At 35.8% G+C, this 16904-nt stretch overlaps 2 protein-coding genes and 1 pseudogene across 2 annotated transcripts; all 3 read left to right on the forward strand.

The window, feature by feature from the left end:
* Positions 1-1206: 1206 nt before the first annotated feature.
* On the forward strand, positions 1207-12746 carry LOC132862507 (mimecan-like; annotated as a pseudogene).
* LOC132862129 (protein BTG1-like) lies at positions 6759-7634 on the forward strand. Its single transcript, XM_060894002.1, has 2 exons — positions 6759-6876; positions 7399-7634. The coding sequence occupies exons 1-2, from the start codon at positions 6759-6761 to the stop codon at positions 7632-7634; spliced, it is 354 nt and encodes a 117-aa protein (XP_060749985.1).
* Positions 12747-14946: 2200 nt separating the features above from the next.
* On the forward strand, positions 14947-15821 carry LOC132862128 (protein BTG1-like). Its single transcript, XM_060894001.1, has 2 exons — positions 14947-15064; positions 15586-15821. The coding sequence occupies exons 1-2, from the start codon at positions 14947-14949 to the stop codon at positions 15819-15821; spliced, it is 354 nt and encodes a 117-aa protein (XP_060749984.1).
* The last annotated feature ends 1083 nt before the right edge of the window (positions 15822-16904 follow it).

The following is a 16904-nucleotide window of genomic DNA, read 5'->3' on the forward strand; positions in this document are numbered from 1 at the left end:
GTATGTACTCATATTAGGGACCTACAGCTCATATTAAGGCATTTATAGTGTGCTGATACAAGTCAAACAGGATAAAAAAATAATGGTATGACAATGCTTCACTTCACTGATATAGTTTCTGCTGTATCTCATATCACAAAAGCTAGATCACTTTAGACAATGCAAAATTTACAGTGTACATAATTCATATGTATAATACAGCAAGACACATGAGCTTCTTATACTGATTTTTCCAGAATATCATTCAATATATTTCAATGTCCATTCGTAAAAGGTTAATCTGTTAAAGGTTACTGATATATGATGGTCATTAATAAGTGCTGTTGATTTTCTTCTTTGGTGACTCAACACACAGTCTGTAGCATCTGTGGGAGAATTAAATATTTGCCCCAGATGGAGGTTTTGAACAGTTTGCAGTTGCACACAAATCAGAAAAAGAACTTGACATGTTGTCAGAGCCTCCTCTATGAAATACAACATATGGATTTAAGACCACTCACTCATCTCATTTTCTACCGCTTATCCGAACTACCTCGGGTCACGGGGAGCCTGTGCCTATCTCAGGCGTCATCGGGCATCAAGGCAGGAGACACCCGGGACGGTGTGCCAACCCATCGCAGGGCACACACACACTCATTCACTCACTCAATCATACAATACGGACCATTTTCCAGAGATGCCAATCAACCTACCATGCATGTCTTTGGACCGGGGGAGGAAACCAGAGTACCCGGAGGAAACCCCCGAGGCACGGGGAGAACATGCAAACTCCACACACACAAGGTGGAGGCGGGAATCGAACCCCGACCCTGGCGGTGTGAGGCAAACGTGCTAAGCCACCGTGCCCCCCGGATTTAAGACCAGTTTATGGTAATTCAGTTAGTTTTCTGACAGCTTTATTCTTATAGGCTGTCAGAGCAAATGACATATAGAAGTCATACTTTGCAAAATCTGATGTATTTTTGCAACTAGTATATGTATCATATCTATCAGTGAAATGAAAGGTTTCACTGCTGTGAGGGTTATTCTAAATTATGTGTTGCATCTAGATTAAGAATTGCTTATTTATCTTTTTTTATTTTTAACTATGTAGCTGCTTAACCTTCTGTGGGGTGTTGACTGATAGGTGTATTGAGATGCAAGCTGAGTCTGCCAGGCTTCCCTTTAATAAATTTTGCATCTGTCCAAGGGTTCACAGTTCGTATGATGCAGGTACTGCAAGGGCATCCAACAGCACACAGTGAGTTAAAGGCTGTCACAGTAGTTCATAGGCAGGGCCCCCACAAAATTACTTTAAAGGCTCTCGGTGAAGACACAGATCTAAACACTTATGGTCTTGCTCAATACCACTTCTGAATTGTAGAAAATGGACCTACAGATGTTATTATTCTCCTTTCTGCTTCTACCATGGATGTTATGTGCAGCAGCACAAAATGATCCAATGGATCTTCAAGAGAATGGTTTTCTGAAAGGGGATTTAGAGGAGTGGCAGTAAGAAGATAGCATTTTCATGGAGGTAAAGAAAAAAGGTAAGAAGCCCAATAAAGTCTAACTGAATCCAGGACAGGATTTTTTTAACAGTGCATGTTGACTATGTGCTAGCATGTTTGTAAGAATTTACTTGCAGATTTTACCTTTAGAAGAAAATATATTTTAATGCAGTACTTTATATCATTGAACCATTTTCCTCAATTTATACACAAGAAAATTCTGAAATAAAAGTGCATCATACCAGATACTGTATGAAATATCTAAGAAATGTTATGCAGAAGACAGCAGTGCAACCCACGTCATGCAGGGACAAACATTCTGTTGCACACGCACTTCAACAAACTGGAACTGAACTGGAAACTGGAAAGGACACATTTAAGAAGCATTAAAGAGCATAGTACATTATATATAAACCAATCTTTATTTTTCCTTCTTCTTAACTTCTTTCTTTACTCTTAAATTTTTGGTTGGCCCTCGTTCAAGGAAAAGGTCATTGCAGCACCAGACTATGAAACAGTGGATAATGCAGGTGATGAAGGTTCAGCGGTAGAGAAAAAGAAGCAGGTGATTGTTAAATGTATATATAAAAACATACATCAATGAAAATATTCAAGTTAGAATAGTATTTACAGTAAGATGATGTCAATGATTTCCTCCTAGATCTTCCCACTTTCTTGCTGAGTGTACAAGTATGCTTCTCTGGATCTGTGTATTGTGAAGAGGTCAGCCCAGAATTGAAAATCAGTGCCGGCTCTGCCAAAGGAAACCACATACCTTTATGTATGCATCAATAAAATCTCCAAAATCACCAACAAGGATTTTGCTGCTTGTAAGGAAAATTATAGAGAGAGTGGCTAAAGTGAATGCAATGTGTATTATCTGGCCCTGAATTAGTGTAGTCAGAATAATGAATGATATTTTCTGAAAGGCAACATCTGAAGTCAGCACACAGCTCTTGCAAAGGAAAGAGTTTTGACCTATTAAAGCATGCTTCCCAAAGCATAAAGTCAGATATTTCATTCACTTCTTATGTGCTGCAATTAGTCACTGCACCACTCTGACAGAACTTTGGTAAAAAGCATATTTTAAGATATGATACTTCTCTACTTCCTACGAAGGCTGAGAAAGGCACCTATCCCTCCCCCCATCCTGGCCATGTTCTACAGAGGGAACATTGAGAGCATTCTGAGCAGCTGCATCACTGTCTGGTTTGGGAACTGTACGATCTCGGATCGCAAACCCTGCAGCGGATAGTGAGGACAGCTGAGAAGATCCTTGGGGTCTCTCTTCCCTCTATCATGGACATTTATGGACAAAGCCAACAGCATTGTGGATGACCCCACACACCTCTCACACACACTCTTCACCCTACTGTCGTCTGGAAAAAGGTACCGAAGCATTCGGGCCCTCACGACCAGTCTGTGTAACGGTTTATTCCCACAAGCCATCAGACTTCTCAATAACTGAACTGAACTGTACTGAGCACAACATATACACATCATCTGTATGGACTGCACAGACCCACACAAAACACACACACTGACACATCAAACTGTTTACATGCTGCTTACATCCATCAAAGTGTTTCCATGCTGTTTTGCACACTTTTTTTGTTCTTTTGCACAAACTGTCCAACCTTTCAGCCGTTTTGCACATATTGTACAATATTTCAGCCATTTTGCACATACTGTACAATATTTCAGTCATTTTCTGTTTTTGCACAATTCTATATATTATCTCAAGGATCTGCTGCTAAGAAACTCTGTTCATTCTAATGTTACCGCACGAAATATTGTTTGAACATTCGGTATTCACATACATTATTTACACTGGTCGACGCTGTTTCTGTTTACTGTTTATTGTCTTTTGTGTATTGTATTTATTGTCTTTTGTGTATTGTATTTTTTGTCCTTTTTGTATTGTCTTGTAACTTTTTGTCTGCACTGTTTTTTGTCCTGCACTGTCTTTTGTCCTGCACTGTTTGCACCAGGTTGCACAGTTGCACTTTATGTGGCTAAGACTAACACGAACTTTAGACGAAGTTTTAAGACGAACTTTTTCCCTGCTTCCATGTGAGCTAACACTGTGGGTGGACCCCAATGAAGTGTCGTATCGCATTGGTGAAAATGAATCCAGTTGTGTTCTTTATGCGTCCTGATCACCTGCCATATCTTACAACACTGCAAACATTCAAGAAGTCAGCTGTAAAGCAAAACTATGCCCTGAACAATCAATATGATGAAGAACTTTCCACGTCATTTTCATCTGTATGCTACCATTTTTTTTTTTACATGTATAAAACTACTCATGAATTAACGTGTTGGTGTTTTTTGTAACAATTGTAGTAGTCAAATATCTTATTCAGGGGATGTGACACAAATCTGTATAGTTGCTCAATCATTTTAACATTGTTAATAGTGATTTGGGGTTAAGCATGACTAGTTGGTATGTTACAAATTGGGCTGCATTCCACTTCTTAATACACTTTTGTCAACTTCACTCTTACCAGTTTCCACTCTGTCACCTTTTTAAAGGTCATTTCAGTAGTTTATCGCAAGTGAAATTTGATAATGAATGCCCTGGCAGTGTAAGGGGTCATCATTCAACATCAGCACACTGAAATGTAGTAGCTTAGTGGTTAAGGTGTTGGATTACCAATCGGAAGGTTGTAAATTCGTATACCATATCCAGCAAGCTACCACTTTACCACCCTTAATTGAAGTGAAATTTGATAATGAATGTCCTAAGGCAGTCTAAGGGATCATCATTCATGTGCCAGTATTTCACATGACAAGATCATCTATTTGATGTTGTTTTAATTTGTAAAATAGGTATTTTTAATTCCAGAAACTCAAAAATATCGCATACAATGAATTGGAGGCCATTCCACCAATTCCAGAGAGCCTGCATGTTGTGCATCTCCATGTCTTTTCATTATTCATTACTTAAACATATATAATCATGCCTAGTCAGCGCTTGGCAGTAATAGAATCTTTGTAATAGTTATAATATTTAATATTTATAATATATGTACATCTGTTTTCTGGTCATGAATATTATTCAGTAGTTTCAAAATATTCTAGGGTGTAAATACCTAATAAGCAATCCCAAGTTTATTAACCTTAGCAATATCCATGAACAAATTGGTACAACACACTGTTATTTTTTTATTCCTTAATAAGATATAATTTTTTATTTTATTTTTTATGTACTTTTTTTTAAATAACGGATAATAACATTTGATTGATTGCATTCACTCTGTTTACTTTTAGGACTTAGGAGTGTGAAAATCTGATGATGTTTTGGTTGATATTTATGCAAAAATATAGAATTTTCTAAAGAGTTCACAAACTTTCAAGCTGTAAAGGTTTCAATTCTATTAGATTGGAATCATTTTAAAATTATATTAAGATGACTTTTTCATTTTTAATTAGTTCAATAAATAATAAAAACTTGTCACCATGGCAGGATTAATGCAGGTTGAATTATGAAATGCAATACACCTGCTGTATCATATTTGATACACATATATTCAACATTATTTTACGATAACATTCTGTACAAATATCAATTTATTATTAGTTGCTTCAATATATGTAACCTGGCAATAAATATATGCTATTTTTACCATAACTTTTTCAAGTATCTAAGCAATGGTATGCAGGAGACAGCAGTGCAACCCATGTTGGGACAAACATTCTGATGCACAACCAATTCAACAAACTGGAACTGACCTGGAAACTGGAAAGGACACATTTAAGAAGCATTAAAGAGCATAGCACATTATATATAAACCAATCTTTATTTTTCCTTCTTCTTAACTTCTTTCTTTACTCTTAAATATTTGGTTGGCCCTCATCCAAGGAAAAGGTCATTGCAGCCCCAGACTATGAAACAGTGGGTAATGCAGGTGATGAAGGCCCTGAATTCATTATTCATTACTTAAACATACATAATCATGCCTAATCAGCACTTGGCAGTAACTTGGCAGTAATATAATCTTTGTATTATTTCTAATATTTAATATTTATAATATATCTGTTTTCTTGTCATGAATATTATTCAGTAGTTTCAAAAGAATCTATGGTGTAAATACCTAATAAGCAATCCCAAGGTGACAGTGGCAAAAAAAAAAAAAAAATCTAAATGAGCCTTAAAAATATCCTTGATCAAATTGACCCAGCACACTGTTATTTTTTATTCCTTGAAGCGTAAAGAACTTGACAGATGATGTACAGTCCCTTGCACAATTATTCACCATTCTCATAATATAATTTAATACTAAATTTTATACTGCAATTTATAACCTGAAAAAAATGTTAAGACTACATAGTAGGGGTGCTGTGAAAAGCATTTGCTACTCTATTAAAGATGGAACATACCATAATAAATTTGCTCATGATACTGGATGAAACTGAAATTAGATTACACATGGGATGCAAATGATTTATATTATTAATTAATAATAAAAAAAAAAAAAAAAAGAAAAAATAGTGCCACACTTTATGGTTATTCACTGAATTGTATTTTTCTATCATGTCCATGGGTTGAAAAAATATAAAGAATCAGACAACCAAGCTTTTGCCTAAAAAGAAAATAATGGTATTTTGTTTCTCCATGCAGAATAAGTAGTTAATACATCATGGCAGACAACATGCTTCCCTAATAAACTATATTAATATTTAGATCAGAAATGGGCAATAGGCTAATGAAATAGGAACAATTGTTTTGTCATTTGTTAATAATACACTGTCCGAAACGAAAATTAAATTGTACAGCATTTAACATCTATTCTGAATTTTCTTCCAGTCTGTAATAAAGAACAGGGGATGTGATCATTCACGTTATAGCAGTCATGTGTGATTTTTGTTTATGTATGTGGGTTTGTACTTTTACTCGGTTCATAGTTAATTAGTGTTAAATGTTGAATTTAAATTGAAATGAAAACACTGTGTGACGTCACTTGAATGACTGATGACGTTTCCGCGTATTCAGATGGAACCTTTGCGACAACCAGAGAGTTTAAGTTAGAAAGAGCAGGAAATTTGTCCGCACTTGCTTCAACGTCAGAGCTGATAATTACACTGTACTCACAGAGTATTTTTAAATATAAATCGCTTCAAATCCTTCTTTGTTTTGTATATTATATATTTAATCAGGTAACTCTTTCATCCTGAACAGTAACAGACGTTTTTCCCGACTGTGGCTCTGAATACATCGCCATTCTAATCCATCGGTCTTTTTACAGGTGTTGCTGTTCGGCAAACATGAGAACAGAAGTCTCTACAGCTGCTAATTTTGTTAGCAGTCTGGTCAGGATGACTGGCCTTCTTACTGAAGATCAACTTCATCACTTAAACTTTTCCCTGCAGAAGACGCTACTTGGTACGAGGAGTTTCAATATTCATTACAGCCTGTTTTTTTTTTTCCTTCTAGTCATTCACATTTCTACAGATAGTTTTATCAGACACGTATTGACTAGATAAATACATTGAGTTATTTTTTTATACTATAAAATTAGTTATTATATAGTTATTAGTTACTGGGCTTTCTAAAGTTCTACATTGTGTCTGCCCTGAAAGGGAAACAAATTTAAACGAAAACAGAACAAAGCGAGAATTTTGAATCTGCTGTAGGCCTTGCATATACAAGTACATCTTGGTATAACTAAAAAAACTAAAAAAACTAAACTAAAAAAATAACTAAAAAAAAAAACTATAAGTTTTTAAAAAATGTATTAATACTACAGCCATAATTCACTTAGTCTAGTGCCTGATTCTAGACCTGGGTGGTTGTAGAGTGAGTAGTGCTTGTAGGCTGCTTGTGGGTGGTGAAGGCGGCGTGACAGAAAATAGAAAATAGTATTGAGGATCCTTTCTTATCTTGCTTTACCTTTTTTTCTTTCAGAGTACTACGAGCAACACTGGTTTCCCCAAGATCCTTGCAGAGGGTCAGGCTACAGATGCTTGCGCATCAACCACAAAATGGACCCTTTGATAGGCAAAGCTGCCTGGGCCGTTGGCATTACACAGGAGAAAATCTTTTCCCTGCTTCCATGTGAGCTAACACTGTGGGTGGACCCCAATGAAGTGTCGTATCGCATTGGTGAAAATGGATCCAGTTGTGTTCTTTATGCGTCCTGATCACCTGCCATATCTTACAACACTGCAAACATTCAAGAAGTCAGCTGTAAAGCAAAACTATGCCCTGAACAATCAGTATGATGAAGAATTTTCCACGTTATTTTCCTCTGGATGCTACCATTTTTTTTTTTCATGTATAAAACTACTCATGAATTAAAGTGTTGGTGTTTTTTGTAACAATTGTAGTAGTCAAATATCTTATTCAGGGGATGTGACACAAATCTGTACAGTTGCTCAATCATTTTAACATTGTTAATAGTGATTTGGGGTTAAGCTTGACTAGTTGGTATGTTACAACTTGGGCTACATTCCACTCCTTAATATACTTTTGTCAACTTCACTCTTACCAGTTCCCACTCTGTCACCTTTTTAAAGGTCATTTTTTTCAAAGTGAAGATCCATTTGATCATTCGCTTGAGAGTTCTCAATCTCTCAAGCGACACTGTAAATGTTTCAATTCTATTAGATTGGAATCAGTTTAAAATTATATTATGATGACCTTTTCATTTGTAATTAGGTCAATAAATAATAAAAACTTATATAAAATTGGCACTTTTGCAGGAGTAATGCAGGTTGAATTATGAAATGCAATACACCTGCTGTATCATATTTGATACACATATATTCAACATTATTTTACAATAACATTCTGTACAAATATCAATTTATTATTAGTTGCTTCAATATATATAACCTAACAATAAATATATGCTATTTTTACCGTAACCTTTTCAAAATGAGCAAAGATGTCCCTTCAAAAAACATAAAGTCAGTCCATGAAGACAGCCGTATTGGAAAAGACATCCTAAAGCCTGTTTTTGACTGCAGGGCTTAGAGACGTCCACTAGGGGGCAGAAGAGAAGTCTCAGATTGTATACAACAGGTTTTTGAGGAATGTAATGATAATGCAGGTGTTCCAGAGGTCTCAGAATCTCATGTATCAAATATAATACATTTACCATTTTAGGGTTCAGACCAAATGTGGAGCAAATTTGACTAGATTTTAAATACATAAAGCTTTTTAATCAACTGATAAGAGTAATGTGCTTTTTGTCCCACAACAAAATCCTTTCTAGGTTCCTCACATAGGTATATTATATAGGTATATTAGTGTTTTTTATTCAGGTTACTCAGACTCTCTTGGTCCGACAAGCAAAAACACAATATGTACATTTACTGTAGGCCATTTTTGTTATTAACTCATTTTGAGAAACCACTTTATTCTGGTAAGGGTTGTGGTGCATCTTTAGATCCTATGCTGGGAATGCTGGAAGCAAACAGGACCCAACAAAATTCTTTCTAGTTTGCTGAGGTTTATAGGTTTAATGTGCAAAAAGTGTACAAAACGCACATTAGAGGTTTGTTAGATATAACCTTTCTGTTATATGGTCAAGTGCTAATAAGGAAAGACAGCAAAAGTTAAGGACAGGAAAAGAATAAAAGAGACGTCTAATTTGACACAAGAATTTATTATCTAGACTCAATTTAAATTTGATAATGAATGCATCAGCACACTGGCATGAATGCATGAATGCATCAGCTTAGTGTTTGAGGTGTTGGTTTACCAATTGGAAGGTTGTGAGTTTGTATCCCAAGTCCAGAAAGCTACTACTTTAACCCTTAATTTCTCATTTTTGTAAAGTGTAAGTCACTTTGGAAAAGGGCGTCATCTAAAAGTCTGTATGTACTCATATTAGGGACCTACAGCTCATATTAAGGCATTTATAGTGTGCTGATACAAGTCAAACAGGATAAAAAAATAATGGTATGACAATGCTTCACTTCACTGATATAGTTTCTGCTGTATCTCATATCACAAAAGCTAGATCACTTTAGACAATGCAAAATTTACAGTGTACATAATTCATATGTATAATACAGCAAGACACATGAGCTTCTTATACTGATTTTTCCAGAATATCATTCAATATATTTCAATGTCCATTCGTAAAAGGTTAATCTGTTAAAGGTTACTGATATATGATGGTCATTAATAAGTGCTGTTGATTTTCTTCTTTTGTGACTCAACACACAGTCTGTAGCATCTGTGGGAGAATTAAATATTTGCCCCAGATGGAGGTTTTGAACAGTTTGCAGTTGCACACAAATCAGAAAAAGAACTTGACATGTTGTCAGAGCCTCCTCTATGAAATACAACATATGGATTTAAGACCACTCACTCATCTCATTTTCTACCGCTTATCCGAACTACCTCGGGTCACGGGGAGCCTGTGCCTATCTCAGGCGTCATCGGGCATCAAGGCAGGATACACCCTGGACGGTGTGCCAACCCATCGCAGGGCACACACACACTCATTCACTCACGCAATCACACACTACGGACAATTTTCCAGAGATGCCAATCAACCTACCATGCATGTCTTTGGACCGCGGGAGGAAACCAGAGTACCCGGAGGAAACCCCCGAGGCACGGGGAGAACATGCAAACTCCACACACACAAGGTGGAGGCGGGAATCGAACCCCGACCCTGGCGGTGTGAGGCAAACGTGCTAACCACTAAGCCCCCGGATTTAAGACCAGTTTATGGTAATTCAGTTAGTTTACTGACAGCTTTATTCTTATTGGCTGTCAGAGCAAATGACATATAGAAGTCATACTTTGCAAAATCTGATGTATTTTTGCAACTAGTATATGTATCATATCTATCAGTGAAATGAAAGGTTTCACTGCTGTGAGGGTTATTCTAAATTATGTGTTGCATCTAGATTAAGAATTGCTTATTTATCTTTTTTATTTTTAACTATGTAGCTGCTTAACCTTCTGTGGGGTGTTGACTGATAGGTGTATTGAGATGCAAGCTGAGTCTGCCAGGCTTCCCTTTAATAAATTATGCATCTGTCCAAGGGTTCACAGTTCCTATGATGCAGGTACTGCAAGGGCATCCAACAGCACACAGTGAGTTAAAGGCTGTCACAGTAGTTCATAGGCAGGGCCCCCAAAAAATTACTTTAAAGGCTCTCGGTGAAGACACAGATCTAAACACTTATGGTCTTGCTCAATACTACTTCTGAATTGTAGAAAATGGACCTACAGATGTTATTATTCTCCTTTCTGCTTCTACCATGGATGTTATGTGCAGCAGCCCTATCACCCACTTTCTTGCTGAGTGTACAAGTATGCTTCTCTGTATCTGTGTATTGTGAAGAGGTCAGCCCAGAATTGAAAATCAGTGCCGGCTCTGCCAAAGGAAACCACATACCTTTATGCATGCATCAATAAAATCTCCAAAATCACCAACAAGGATTTTGCTGCTTGTAAGGAAAATTATAGAGAGAGTGGCTAAAGTGAATGCAATGTGTATTATCTGGCCCTGAATTAGTGTAGTCAGAATAATGAATGATATTTTCTGAAAGGCAACATCTGAAGTCAGCACACAGCTCTTGCAAAGGAAAGAGTTTTGACCTATTAAAGCATGCTTCCCAAAGCATAAAGTCAGATATTTCATTCACTTCTTATGTGCTGCAATTAGTCACTGCACCACTCTGACAGAACTTTGGAAAAAAGCATATTTTAAGATATGATATTTTATGTTACACAATCATTTTTGTTTTTTTAATGTGTTTTCTATGTGTATTTATTATACAGTACCAAGAAAGCCCAGCAGCGTCTCTACTTCCTACGAAGGCTGAGAAAGGCACCTATCCCTCCCCCCATCCTGACCATGTTCTACAGAGGGAACATTGAGAGCATTCTGAGCAGCTCCATCACTGTCTGGTTTGGGAACTGTACGATCTCGGATCGCAAAACCCTGCAGCGGATAGTGAGGACAGCTGAGAAGATCCTTGGGGTCTCTCTTCCCTCTATCATGGACATTTACACCACACGCTGCATCCGCAAAGCCAACAGCATTGTGGATGACCCCACACACCCCTCACACACACTCTTCACCCTACTGCCGTCTGGAAAAAGGTACCGAAGCTTTCGGGCCCTCACGACCAGTCTGTGTAACGGTTTATTCCCACAAGCCATCAGACTTCTCAATAACTGAACTGAACTGTACTGAGCACAACATATACACGCACATCATCTGTATGGACTGCACAGACAAACACAAAACACACACACTGACACATCAAACTGTTTACATGCTGCTTACATCCATCAAAGTGTTTCCATGCTGTTTTGCACACTTTTTTGTTCTTTTGCACAAACTGTCTAACATTTCAGCCGTTTTGCACATATTGTACAATATTTCAGCCATTTTGCACATACTGTACAATATTTCAGTCATTTTCTGTTTTTGCACAATTCTATATATTATCTCAAGGACCTGCTGCTAAGAAACTCTGTTCATTCTAATGTTACCGCACGAAATATTGTTTGAACATTCGGTATTCACATACAGTATTTACACTGGTCGGCGCTGTTTCTGTTTACTGTTTATTGTCTTTTGTGTATTGTATTTATTGTCTTTTGTGTATTGTATTTTTTGTCCTTTTTGTATTGTCTTGTAACTTTTTGTCTGCACTGTCTTTTGTCCTGCACTGTCTTGTCTGTCTTGTTTGTCTTGTCCTGCACTGTTTGCACCAGGTTGCACAGTTGCACTTTATGTGGCTAAGACTACTTACTAAGTCCTTATAGCCCTGTCTTTGTTTTATGTAGCACCATGATCCTGGATAAACGTTGTCTCATTTCGCTATGTACTGCAAAAGCTATATATGGTTGAAATGACAATAAAAGCTTCTTTACTTGACTTGACTTGACTTATTGGCACATTTAAAAAATTGTTCTGACCAGCAATCTAATTTCGGAAATAGGGGACAGAGAGTTCTTTAAACTGGACCAACTGGAGGAACTATCACTGGCTGGGAACCAAGTAACTAAATTAAAATCGCAATAGACCCAAAATGGCATCAGATCAACAATTTTAAAGGTATTGAATGCATCATAACGTGTGCCAGTATTTCACATGACAAGATCATCTATTTGATGTTGTTTTAATTTGTAACATAAGTATTTTTTAATTCCAGAAACTCAAAAAGATGCCATACCTTTACCTAATTTGTGACAACGAATTGGAGGGCATTCCACCACCTCCAGAGAGCCTGCAGGTTCTGCATCTTCATGTCTTTTCATTATTCATTACTTAAACATACATAATCATGCCTAGTCAGTAACTTGGCAGTAATATAATCTTTGTAATATTTATAATATTTAATATTTATAATATATCTGTTTTCTTGTCATGAATATTATTCAGTAGTTTCAAAAGAATCTATGGTGTAAATACCTAATAAGCAATCCCAAGGTGACAGTGGCAAAAAAAAAAATAAAAATCTAAATGAGCCTTAAAAATATCCTTGATCAAATTGACACAGCACACTGTTATTTTTTATTCCTTGAAGCGTAAAGAACTTGACAGATGATGTACAGTCCCTTGCACAATTATTCACCATTCTCATAATATAATTTAATACTAAATTTTATACTGCAATTTATAACCTGAAAAAAATGTTAAGACTACATAGTAGGGGTGCTGTGAAAAGCATTTGCTACTCTATTAAAGATGGAACATACCATAATAAATTTGCTCATGATACTGGATGAAACTGAAATTAGATTACACATGGGATGCAAATGATTTATATTATTAATTAATAAAAAGAAAAAAAAAAGAAAAAATAGTGCCAGACTTTATGGTTATTCACTGAATTGTATTTTTCTATCATGTCCATGGGTTGAAAATATATAAAGAATCAGACAACCAAGCTTTTGCCTAAAAAGAAAATAATGGTATTTTGTTTCTCCATGCAGAATAAGTAGTTAATACATCATGGCAGACAACATGCTTCCCTAATAAACTATATTAATATTTAGATCAGAAATGGGCAATAGGCTAATGAAATAGGAACAATTGTTTTGTCATTTGTTAATAATACACTGTCCGAAACGAAAATTAAATTGTACAGCATTTAACATCTATTCTGAATTTTCTTCCAGTCTGTAATAAAGAACAGGGGATGTGATCATTCACGTTATAGCACTCATGTGTGATTTTTGTTTATGTATGTGGGTTTGTACTTTTACTCGGTTCATAGTTAATTATGGTTGAATTATGAAATGCAATACACCTGCTGTATCATATTTGATACACATATATTCAACATTATTTTAAAATAACATTCTGTACAAATATCAATTTAATATTAGTTGCTTCAATATATATAACCCAGCAATAAATATATGCTATTTTTACCGTAACTTTTTCAAAATGAGCAAAGATGTCCCTTCAAAAAACATAAAGTCAGTCCATGAAGACAGCCGTATTGGAAAAGACATCCTAAAGCCTGCTTTTGACTGCAGGGCTTAGTGACGTCCACTAGGGGGCAGAAGACAAGTCTCAGATTGTATGCAACAGGTTTTTGAGGAATGTAATGATAATGCAGGTGTTCCAGAGGTCTCAGAATCTCATGTATCAAATATAATACATTTACCATTTTAGGGTTCAGACCAAATGTGGAGCAAATTTGACTAGATTTTAAATACATAAAGCTTTTTAATCAACTGATAAGAGTAATTTGCTTTTTGTCCCCCAACAAAATCCTTTCTAGGTTCCTCACATAGGTATATTATATAGATATATTACTTGTTTTTTTTTTTCAGGTTACTAACTGCAGCTTTTTGCTCTGTACAATTGGACATTAGAGGTTTGTTAGACATAACCTTTCTTTTATATGGTCAAGTGCTAATAAGGAAAGACAGCAAAAGTTAAGGACAGGAAAAGAATGAAAGAGACGTCTAATTTGACACAAGAATTTATTATAATAATACACTGTCCGAAAGGAAAATTAAATTGTACAGCATTTAACATCTATTCTGAATTTTCTTCCAGTCTGTAATAAAGAACAGGGGATGTGATCATTCACGTTATAGCAGTCATGTGTGATTTTTGTTTATGTATGTGGGTTTGTACTTTTACTCGGTTCATAGTTAATTAGTGTTAAATGTTGAATTTAAATTGAAATGAAAACACTGTGTGACGTCACTTGAATGACTGATGACGTTTCCGCGTATTCAGATGGAACCTTTGCGACAACCAGAGAGTTTAAGTTAGAAAGAGCAGGAAATTTGTCCGCACTTGCTTCAACGTCAGAGCTGATAATTACACTGTACTCACAGAGTATTTTTAAATATAAATCGCTTCAAATCCTTCTTTGTTTTGTATATTATATATTTAATCAGGTAACTCTTTCATCCTGAACAGTAACAGACGTTTTTCCCGACTGTGGCTCTAAATACATCGCCATTCTAATCCATCGGTCTTTTTACAGGTGTTGCTGTTCGGCAAACATGAGAACAGAAGTCTCTACAGCTGCTAATTTTGTTAGCAGTCTGGTCAGGATGACTGGCCTTCTTACTGAAGATCAACTTCATCACTTAAACTTTTCCCTGCAGAAGACGCTACTTGGTACGAGGAGTTTCAATATTCATTACAGCCTGTTTTTTTTTCCTTCTAGTCATTCACATTTCTACAGATAGTTTTATCAGACACGTATTGACTAGATAAATACATTGAGTTATTTTTTTATACTATAAAATTAGTTATTATATAGTTATTAGTTACTGGGCTTTCTAAAGTTCTACATTGTGTCTGCCCTGAAAGGGAAACAAATTTAAACGAAAACAGAACAAAGCGAGAATTTTGAATCTGCTGTAGGCCTTGCATATACAAGTACATCTTGGTATAACTAAAAAAACTAAAAAAACTAAACTAAAAAAATAACTAAAAAAAAAAAACTATAAGTTTTTAAAAAATGTATTAATACTACAGCCATAATTCACTTAGTCTAGTGCCTGATTCTAGACCTGGGTGGTTGTAGAGTGAGTAGTGCTTGTAGGCTGCTTGTGGGTGGTGAAGGCGGCGTGACAGAAAATAGAAAATAGTATTGAGGATCCTTTCTTATCTTGCTTTACCTTTTTTTCTTTCAGAGTACTACGAGCAACACTGGTTTCCCCAAGATCCTTGCAGAGGGTCAGGCTACAGATGCTTGCGCATCAACCACAAAATGGACCCTTTGATAGGCAAAGCTGCCTGGGCCGTTGGCATTACACAGGAGAAAATCTTTTCCCTGCTTCCATGTGAGCTAACACTGTGGGTGGACCCCAATGAAGTGTCGTATCGCATTGGTGAAAATGGATCCAGTTGTGTTCTTTATGCGTCCTGATCACCTGCCATATCTTACAACACTGCAAACATTCAAGAAGTCAGCTGTAAAGCAAAACTATGCCCTGAACAATCAATATGATGAAGAACTTTCCACGTTATTTTCATCTGTATGCTACCATTTTTTTTTTACATGTATAAAACTACTCATGAATTAACGTGTTGGTGTTTTTTGTAACAATTGTAGTAGTCAAATATCTTATTCAGGGGATGTGACACAAATCTGTATAGTTGCTCAGTCATTTTAACATTGTTAATAGTGAATTGGGGTTAAGCTTGACTAGTTGGTATATTACAAATTGGGCTGCATTCCACTTCTTAATACACTTTTGTCAACTTCACTTTTACCAGGTCCCACTCTGTCACCTTTTTAAAGGTCATTTCAGTAGTTTATCGCAAGTGAAATTTGATAATGAATGTCCTGGCAGTCTAAGGGATCATCATTCGTGTGCCAGTATTTCACATGAGAAGATCATCTATTTGATGTTGTATTAATTTGTAAAATAGCTATTTTTAATTCCAGAAACTCAAAAATATGGCATACCTTTGCCTTTTTGGACAATGAATTGGAGGCCATTCCACCACTTCCAGAGAGCCTACATGTTGTGCATCTCCATGTCTTTTCATTATTCATTACTTAAACATATATAATCATGCCTAGTCAGCGCTTGGCAGTAATATAATCTTTGTAATAGTTATAATATTTAATATTTATAATATATGTACATCTGTTTTCTGGTCATGAATATTATTCAGTAGTTTCAAAATATTCTAGGGTGTAAATACCTAATAAGCAATCCCAAGTTTATTAACCTTAGCAATATCCATGAACAAATTGATACAGCACACTGGTATTTTTTATTTCTTAATAAGATATAATTTTTTATTTAATTTTTTATGTACTTTTTTAAATAAAGGATAACAATATTTGATTGATTGCATTCACTCTGTTTACTTTTAGGAATTAGGAGTGTGAAAATCTGATGATGTTTTGGGTGATATTTATGCAAAAATATAGAATTTTCTAAAGAGTTCACAAACTTTCAAACTGTAAAGGTTTCAATTCAATAAATATATGTTATTT

This window comes from Tachysurus vachellii, chromosome 19, assembly GCF_030014155.1.
Source record: "Tachysurus vachellii isolate PV-2020 chromosome 19, HZAU_Pvac_v1, whole genome shotgun sequence".
Lineage (NCBI taxonomy): Eukaryota > Metazoa > Chordata > Actinopteri > Siluriformes > Bagridae > Tachysurus > Tachysurus vachellii.

Bases quoted from the DNA above. Each gene is read 5' to 3' on its own strand.
- LOC132862128 (XM_060894001.1), top strand. From the start codon at position 14,947: ATGAGAACAGAAGTCTCTACAGCTGCTAATTTTGTTAGCAGTCTGGTC. The intron at 15,065-15,585 runs GTACGAGGAGTT...TTTTTCTTTCAG, and splicing joins CCTGCAGAAGACGCTACTTG to AGTACTACGAGCAACACTGG.
- LOC132862129 (XM_060894002.1), top strand. From the start codon at position 6,759: ATGAGAACAGAAGTCTCTACAGCTGCTAATTTTGTTAGCAGTCTGGTC. The intron at 6,877-7,398 runs GTACGAGGAGTT...TTTTTCTTTCAG, and splicing joins CCTGCAGAAGACGCTACTTG to AGTACTACGAGCAACACTGG.